Source organism: Tupaia chinensis, unplaced genomic scaffold (assembly GCF_000334495.1).
Source record: "Tupaia chinensis unplaced genomic scaffold, TupChi_1.0 Scaffold000374_1, whole genome shotgun sequence".
NCBI lineage: Eukaryota > Metazoa > Chordata > Mammalia > Scandentia > Tupaiidae > Tupaia > Tupaia belangeri.
The window spans coordinates 677,297-685,750 of NW_006159872.1; the positions used below are offsets into that span (position 1 = coordinate 677,297).

Here is an 8,454-nt window from a genome sequence, read left to right on the forward strand (position 1 = left end):
CCTTGGTCGATGGAGAAGGTGTGTCGGGAGCGGCTGGGATCAGGGTGAGACCCTCAGTTCTCAACCCAGGGCGGAGGCTGCTAACGAGTAGCTCCCCATAGCCCGGGTGTCCCAGGCCTAAGGTTTCACTGGGGAGGGGCGCAGGTAGCTGTGCCATCGTTTCCATGGCAACACGTAGACACCCTCCGGATGATTGTAGACATAGGACTCGAACCCAGGACCAGAGGGCCGAGCCCACAGCTCATCGTTCAGCTCAGACTCCATCCACTTCGCTCCCCAGCCCCTCGACCCCGCTAAAGGTCGAGGTCTGGGGTGAGAGCGCTGACACAGGAACACGCAGGCACACGCACCTACAGACATGGCATCTGAAAGTGGCCTCGAACGGGGAAGGGACTCACTCGGGTCTGCTCTGCCTGCAGTGTCGCCCTCCGCCACCCGCCTTAGCAAGAGCAACGGAATTAGGAATTAGGATCGGTGGTGCCCGAAGTCAGTGCTTGATGATGGGGAGGGCCCGGCCCTTCGGAAACGGATGGGGTCTGGCCTAGAGCGCAAGGGGGTGGGGGAGGGGCTGACAAGCCCCAGCATCTCACTGTTCCTCGGTCTGCGGACCCCCGCCCCGTGTTCACACGCCGCCTTGCTGCCGCAGCCGGGCCGAGCTAATCAGCACAACATCCACCTATCGATCGCTGGCTCCGTGCCAGGCGGGCCGGCACCGTGCCAGTGGAGGCTGCGGGGCATGGGGCGGATAGCGCACAGCTGCAGGGGAAGGGGCACCCCCCTCACCCTGGCCCCATCCAGGGTACTGCTCAGAAAGAGGGTGCCTGCCCGGGCTGTGCTTGGGGGGATCACAGCCCGCTGGCCAGAGGTGAGACAGACAGTGTCGGGCTGAGAGCAGAGGGGGCCCTCCCTCCTCAGCCCCACCCCCTCCTCCTTATAAAAGCAAGAACAAAGAGGCCGCTGGGGAAGGAGGCTTTGATCTGACCCCACCTTCCCAGTTCTAGGCCAGGCACCGCCCAGAGTGCCCTTCGGAGGTGGAGGGCCGCTGGGAGCTCAGGAACCCAGGCATTCTGAAACCAGGGTGCTTCTCTCCTCTATCCCCTGCTTTTGCCCCCGTGCCCTGCTTGGCGCTGCCAGGGCTTGGACCATGCGCTGAGGCGCAAGTGGGTGGGCTGTCAGGAGCATCTGCCCCCTCCTCAGCACAGGAAGCCGGCCCGGGAGGTGGGAGAGGGTGCCAAGCTCCACAGCTGCTGCTGGCACCCACCTCACACTGCCCAGAGGGGTGCCCACTGAGGCCTGGCATGGATGGCCCAGGCACAGCTGGCGCGGAGGTCAGGCCAAGCATGCTGAGCGCAGGCTGCAGGAAGTCCTGGTTGGGAGGGAGCCACAGGGCAATAGGCCGGGGAGGGCAACAAAAAGATGGGCAGTTTATTGCAGGTTTGGTCCAGACACTTATAAAAATACAAATTAGCATGAAATTGAACCTCATGGTGAGTCCGTCTTCATAGAAGACAAGTGAGTAACCCCCTGAGGAGGGCAAGGTGTCCCAGGAAGAGGGTCTACAGGGCGGACAGCAGGACTGCCCTGCTCCAGCAATCCACCTTTCCCCAGGTCTTGAGCCTTGGCCGCCAGCTGGCTGCAGGATCCGATCCCCCAAATCCCAGTCTTCCAGGGGGATGGGATGAGGCCATGGAAGCAGTGACAGAGCCCTATGAATGTCTGTCTGGCCTCTGCTCGGGTTGCCCAGGCTGTCTGCAGTGCTCTCCTTACTCTTCTTCCGCCTGTGCTGAGGGGGCAGGCACCTGCAAAGGTCCCCTCAGGCCCTCTGGCCTCCCTCGTCAGTGTCCATCTCGTCTGTCTGGCAGGGACTCCTAGCGCAGGTGGCAGGGGCCCTTCCTCCTGAGGGTCTCAGGCTCCGTGGGGTGGCAAGGAGAGCCGCTGGCTCACAAAACTCGCAGGAGACGCAGAATTGGGAGCAGCAGCAGCAGCAAGAGACACAGGGGGCTGGGAGCACCCTCCCCTCGCCACCCGGACGTGCCACTCTCTCCAGGGCTCCCAACAGGATGGGCAGACTCGGACTCTGCAAGGGAAGGAGGCATGGATGGGTCCTCCCACGTGCTTAGCACCCGCTGGCTGTGGGTGCCACTTCCCTGGATATGCCAAACCAGCCCCTCCCGTGCCTAACCTACTATCTCAGCCAAAGCCCAACTTCCAGGTCTCCCCCAGATTGCCACTTGGGACAGTCAGCTATGGTCTTGAAGGACCTTGCCCCTGGAGGCCCCATTACCTTGAGCCAGCTTGGGGGAGGGGGCAGTGGAAGTTCCCACAAGGCTAAGAGGTGGAGAGGAGGCCAGGCTTGAATCTCCGCCCAGATTGTCCTCTCCCCTCCCCACCCGGTGTCCCTCCTTCCCAAGGGCCACCCTAGCCAGAGGGTGCTCCCCACGCCCCACACCCCATGCCCCGGCGCACTTACTTCTCTCCTTGCAGCAGACGGACACCTGGAGCCTCAAGCACTGGCCAGGGCTCTGCGGAGTGGGCACCACTGAGCAGTGGGGAATGTGGGAAGGAAGAAGTTAGCACAGGGCACGCCTTTATACACCGGTTCTGGCTTCAAACCCTGCTGCACCCCTCCTCCCCAGGGCCCTGACTTTGGGGCCACACCCACTACAGACCCCACTTGTGCCCCTCCATTTCTCCCGGCCTTCCTAGCCCCTCCCCTCCACAGTGCTCTCTAGGCCTCACCCTGCTCAGTGGGAGAGCTTTAGGAGCCACACCCAGTCTTCTCCAGGCCCCTTACCAGTGGCAGTGGCAGGGAGCCCCAGTACTCCCCACCTTCCCTGAGGGACCGCTCTGTGCCCTCTGTCACTCACAGATGTAGTAGTAAGTCTCTCCAGGCACGAACTCGAAGCCAAGGGAGAAGGGTGTGAAGCGCTGAATCTTCTCTGAGAATGGAACAGGGCCAAAGGGGGGGAAGGGGAAGGCCCACTCCCAGCGCTTGAAGGCACCTGGCCCCTCCGCCCGGCAGGCCTTGTAGCCTGGCCAGTCCACCATGTACAAGGCAAACGTCTCAGGGCCCTCTGGGGGGCCTGGGCCTTCGTAGTGGGGGCAGAAGATGTCCAGGTAATCGTTGAGGCCCACCTCCACCACGGCATCCCCCTGCAGCAGCCTGTGGGTATAGGCAGAGCTGAGTGGGCTCCAGCACAGCACGGTGGGGTGTGGGGTCAGAGGACCCCTCCTCGGAGGGCCCTGCAGCCTGTCCCCTCCCCCTGCAGATGGAGCAGCTCAGGGAGGGCTGAGTCTTCCAGGCTGACAACTCTTCAGCGACAAAGTGCAAGAAACAGATGAGGTGACCAGCTCTCAGGGTCACAGAGGTGCCTGCACCCCACAGAGCAACCGTGACAGCTGGGTGACCTCATCATAACCTTTCAGGCCGGCGCTGCCACCCACCTCTCTGGCCCCAGTGCCCCACACCAGGGCTGGCGCAGCACCTGGGCTTGGAACCATTAGGTGGGCGGATGTGGTGGGGAAGCTGGGGCTGAGGCGGGGTACACTGCCCACAGTGCAGGTACACACACAGGATGGGGGGCCTGGATACAGCAGCCTTCATAACACACACAGACGGCCAGCCCCACACACAGGAGCGGGATCCCACGGGGCTGATCACCGTTTGAATCCCAGCCCTGGTGGTTTGAAAAGATACACTGAGTGTGTGTCCCAAGTCCTGACGAGAGGAGAAATGAAGGAAAAAGGATTGTGGGGTGACCACAGCCCATCAGGGGTGCTTTCTTTCTCTTTTTCTCTGCCAATAAAACAATGAAAATAGACACACAGAGAAGGAGTCGGTCGGCCCTTTATTTTATTTTAAAGTTTTTGCCATAGGGCATGTGCGCTTGCTAGAAAGAGAAAAAGAAAGATGGGAAGAGAGAAAGTGAGAATCCCACCCCAGCCCCGTGGGGGGATAGCCACACTGCAATCCCTTCTCCTCCTGGGATTTCGGGCATGCGCGCGCGCACACACGTGCATGGTGTCATTTTCAAGCTGCCAGGTCTGGGACTCGAACCGTAAATCGGCCATGTGGGAGTCCAGCACTTTAATCACCATGCTACCTGCTGGTCCTGAGACTGCCCTTTAGCCCTCAATCCAGAATGCCAGGTTGACAAAATGAGTGAAGGGGGTCAGCTGATGGATGGCATGGCCGTTACGGCAGCTGGATCACACATGGTCTACTCCACCGAGGTTCGAGTCTGGACCTGGCAGCATGAAAAACATGCTGGATACACGTGCATGCCCGCCCCAAAATCCTGAGAGGAGAATGGAGAAGGGATTGCAGCATGGCCACCCCCCACCCCCCCACGCGAGGTTTTCTCTCTCCCTCTCAAGTGCACACACCCCAAGGCAAATTACAAAAAAAAGAAAGGAACGAGGGAGGGGGTACTAAACATCTCCTTTTGTTGCCAGGCCAAGGAAGTGTCAGGCATGGAGAGGAACCCCCCTCCTCCCAGCCGTCCTTCTCAGGACTCCCCATTTTTTCTGGGAGCTGCCTAGGGGAGGCAGCACAGGTGGGAAGGGCCTGAACAGGCTGCTCCCAACAGCACCAAATACTGCTGAAGCCTTGGGCCCATCCACCACCACAGCAAGACTGCCTGCTGAAAAGCCCCCACTGCCCCTCGATGGGTGGTCTGAGGACCACCCCGCGAGGACCACCACCATGGGGGTTCTGACCAGAATCAGAGTCCCGGGAGAGTCCCGGCTCAGTCCAGACCTGCTGGAACACAAGCTAAGTGAAGACAGGGCCCCTGAGGGCTCTGCTCCAGGGTGCTCAGTGCCTCAAGTGCCCCGCGCAGGGAGGCCCTCACTAAATATTTGTGGATCGAATGAATGACCCAGAAACCTCAGGGTTGGGGGCTAGGAAACCTGAATTTTTAACAGGTCCTTCAAGTGATTCAGAGGCACTGGTCTGGAACAGAGATAGAGGAATTCGGTGCCCAGGACAACAATAGCCCTATCACACGGTATTGGTATTGTAATGACTGGTTTTCACGCCTGCTTCCCCCACAGCCTGTTCTCCTGGGGGGGGGGCTTTCCACAGGGCAGGGTCTTGGTTTTCACATCTCTCTAGCTCCCAGTAACCTCACCCAGGTCCAGGCACACAAGATGTGCTTAGTAAATGTTAGGGAGTGAATAAATGAGCAGAGTCACAGATTGTCTCAAGTAGAAAATCAGAAAGAAAAACAGATGGGGAAGGGAGAGAGGCAGGGAAAATTGGGGAGGGGGATGGAAACTGGAAAACGCCGAGGCAGGCAGATCCGGAGCCAGAAAGAAATACGGTAACAAGGACGGAGCCTGCACCTCTTCATCTACATGACCTTGGCTGGCCCGCCCGGCTTCCCAGCGGAGGGGGTATCATTAGCCCATTTTACAGATGAGATAACTGAGGCTAAGGAGGTCAAACGACTCGCACAAAGGTGATTCAGCGGGAAGGGCTGGGCCGAGACAGGATAGAAATAGAAGGACCTATAAAGACCGAGACGAAAGCAGAGATACCGAATGAGATCAGGGCACGGAGCAAGCGCCAGAGGGGAGGCCAGCGAGAAGAGTAACCCAAACTCCTTCGCAAGAGTAAAGCCCCCACTTTTGCTCTCCAGTCTGTCCGCCTCTGCCTCCGCCGGCTGGAGCTGGGGACCACTAGGAAAGACGTGAGGGGGGCGGGGCCCAGAGTGTGCGCCGCGGCCCCCCAGCTCGGTGCTCTGAGACCCCACGGACCGCTCTCAAGGCTGGGGTCCTCCACCCGCCCCCTCAACACGCGAGGGCGGGGGGAGACCCAGGGCGCGCTTCGCCCCTCCCCCCTCCCCTGCCGGCTCAAACAAAGGAGTCCCGGCGCGCGGCCGAGCTCAGCCGGCGCCGCGCAAGCAGCGAGCGGCGCGCGCGCGCACAGCCCGGGAGCGCGCAGGACCGGCTGGGTTCTCGCCCGGTTCGGCCCAGCTACCTGGGGTTACTGGAGTTCCAGTAGACAGCGTGGCGGAGGCTGGAGCCCCCCCGCAGAGGGGAGCCAAGGAGCGCGGCCCAAAGGACAGTCCGCAGCAGGGGCAGCAGCCGCATCGCCCCCGGGGTCTGGTCTGGTCTGGCCCGGCCGGTCCCGGCCCGCTTCGCAGTCGGGGCGAGAAAGGTACAAAGTGGAAAGGGGGGTTGCGGGAAGGGGGTGGGGTACAGACTCACATGCCACGCCCCTGGATAACTTTCCACCTATGAGAGTGCGTCTCCGCCTCTCCACTCCGTGCCAACTCTTTAACCCCCTGCGCGCTGTGGCGCGCGCCAGGTTAGCCAGAGCTACTGAGGTCGCTCTGCGCTGCGAGGGGGGCGGGGACGCTTCCACTAGTTTTTTCTTTTTTGGGGGAGGTCACGCCGTTCGTGTTCGCCTTAGTACAGGGTAGAATGCTCTAGGAGTCTGGAAGATTTTAAATAGGGGCACGCACCATTTGCCCAGATAGGGGAAGTGAGGCATGGGTGAGGATCCACGAAACCTGCCCAGTCAGGCCTTCTGTTCAATCCTTTGCACATCTCGGGGTAGTGCGAGGGGAAGGAGCAGCCCCCCTTCCCTACAACACCATACGTGGCAGGCTGGATGCCCACTTCGGTGTTGGTGCCTGTGCCTCTCCACCCCACGCCCTCATTCTGGGAAGGCGGAGCAGGGGGTGGTTGCGGGGAGACACGCGGCCCCAGTCTCGAAGACGCAGTAATAAGGTGGTTGCGGCCTGTACAAAGCACCTTTGTTCCTGAGCCCTCAGGTGGGGGCGGGGGAGAGAGAGGAGGCAGGTGCGCGGCCTTGGGATCGTGGGAGCCGCCGCCCCGCTCCGCCCCGGCTCCGGGGCTCTGAGAACACCAGCCAGATCCACTTTTTCCAGCCACTGGTCAGAGGGTGGGGAAGGCAGGTCGGACAGCTTGGCCGGTTTGTCGACAGCCGCCCCTGGGGGTTGCGTGACTTGGAAACTGGTGGTGGCAGCAGGCGGACAGATCCCAGTGGCGCAGGGCTGTGCTGAGAGCCATCCCATACTGGGCAGAGCCGGGCGCGAGCATCCCGGGATGAGCACAGACCCATCCTAGGATCCGGCCCGCCCCTGCCGCCTCCTATGGGGCAGCAGCGTCTCCTGGCGGCCAGATTTGAAACCGCAGCGGGGCGACCCGGCGTCCAGGAGCACGCAAACTGCGAGGCGCGCTCCGAGATCTCACGTTTATTACCACTGAACAGAAACAGGCTGTGCGCAGCTCCCTCAGCCGCTCCCCAACCCCCGGCTGCAACCACGTGGGCAGGTCCCCAGGGTGCTGCTTCAAAGCACGTGGTGCTCGGTGTCTTGACTCCTGCTCCTTCAGTCACAGTGGGGGACCCCCAGGGACGAGTCCGCTTCCTTAAGTCCCAAGTCCAGGTCGGAGGCAGCGGGACATCAGGAGAGGTTAGAGGTAGAGCGAGCAGCCTGCTGGGGGCGGTGGCGCTGGCCTGGAGCCGAGAGACAAGGTCAGAGGTCCCCTTATCCCAGAGCACCCTCCAGCCGGCCGATCCTCAGTGCCCCTCCTCGCCTACCTGGAGGGTACCACTAGGGGCGAGAGTCCAGCTCCTGAGCCGGGCAGGTCACCTGATGGACAGCGGTCCTGGGGGTCGGCAGGCAGTGGCTTCCTAGGGGGCGGGGGCTTGGCAGGCCCCTGAGACTGAGAGAGAAGCAGGAAGCTGGCTTGGGGAAATTGTCACATGGCCCACCCCCAATGCACTGGTGCCAGGGAACACCAGCTTGGGGGCAGCACCAGAGGTCACCCTTGTCTCCAAACAAACCTGTTACCATTAAAAGAGCCACTGAGGTATGTGCCCATGGGCACAGGGGGCATCTCGCCACGGCCACCACTGCTACCAGCACCACAGCCCTAGGTGGGGGGAGAGGCCGTGCCCTTCTCTCCCCCCCTGTTACCTTCGGGCGCCTCACCACGGGGTCAGCTGGCAGAGGGCGGGTGGGGGGATGGGGTCGGTCAGCCAGCTCAGCCTGAACAGAGAGAGGGGCAGTGGCTGTGAGAGCGTAGCCAGGGCGGTGGGCATGCAGAGGTAACAAGGAGGGGGTCAAATCAACATGCAAGTCAGCCAGGGGACAGGAGGGAATGGGCATGCGCAGAGGCCTTGGGCGCATGCCAGCAGATGCCTCAGGGGAGGAAGGTGTGGGTCAGTAGAGGAGGCCCTGGCCGACTGCAGTCCCGCCAGTGACCACCAGATGGTGGTAGAAACCAAGGCAGGAGGCTCACCCTTTGCTGCTTCAGGACTCAGAATGTCTGAAGGCTGAGGGGCACCCTGGTCGCCTAACGAAGAGCACCACTGGCAGGGAGCAGGGATGAGAACTGCGGTTGGGCACCAAGCCTCCCATCTGCCCTGGGCCAGGGTGGAGCCTGGCCCAGATTTACCTGGAGTCTCTTGGGCACAGT

The 8,454-nt window shown here is 61.6% G+C and overlaps 2 protein-coding genes across 2 annotated transcripts in view; both read right to left on the reverse strand.

Moving 5' to 3' along the window:
- Positions 1–1,409: 1,409 nt before the first annotated feature.
- EFNA4 (ephrin A4) lies at positions 1,410–6,339 on the reverse strand. Its single transcript, XM_006153418.3, has 4 exons — positions 5,984–6,339; positions 2,868–3,163; positions 2,471–2,539; positions 1,410–2,077 (listed from the first exon to the last, which is right to left on the reverse strand). The coding sequence occupies exons 1-4, from the start codon at positions 6,094–6,096 to the stop codon at positions 1,941–1,943; spliced, it is 615 nt and encodes a 204-aa protein (XP_006153480.1). The 5' UTR covers positions 6,097–6,339; the 3' UTR covers positions 1,410–1,940.
- An 867-nt stretch (positions 6,340–7,206) lies between these two features.
- ADAM15 (ADAM metallopeptidase domain 15) overlaps positions 7,207–8,454 on the reverse strand; it is a gene marked incomplete at its 5' end in the record, with an annotated part of 28,238 nt that continues 26,990 nt past the window's right edge. Inside the window, 3 exons of the mRNA XM_006153445.2 lie at positions 7,207–7,489; positions 7,574–7,698; positions 7,953–8,024. Of these exons, the coding sequence (XP_006153507.1) occupies positions 7,447–7,489; positions 7,574–7,698; positions 7,953–8,024 (240 nt within the window). The remainder of the gene's footprint in view (positions 7,490–7,573; positions 7,699–7,952; positions 8,025–8,454) is intronic.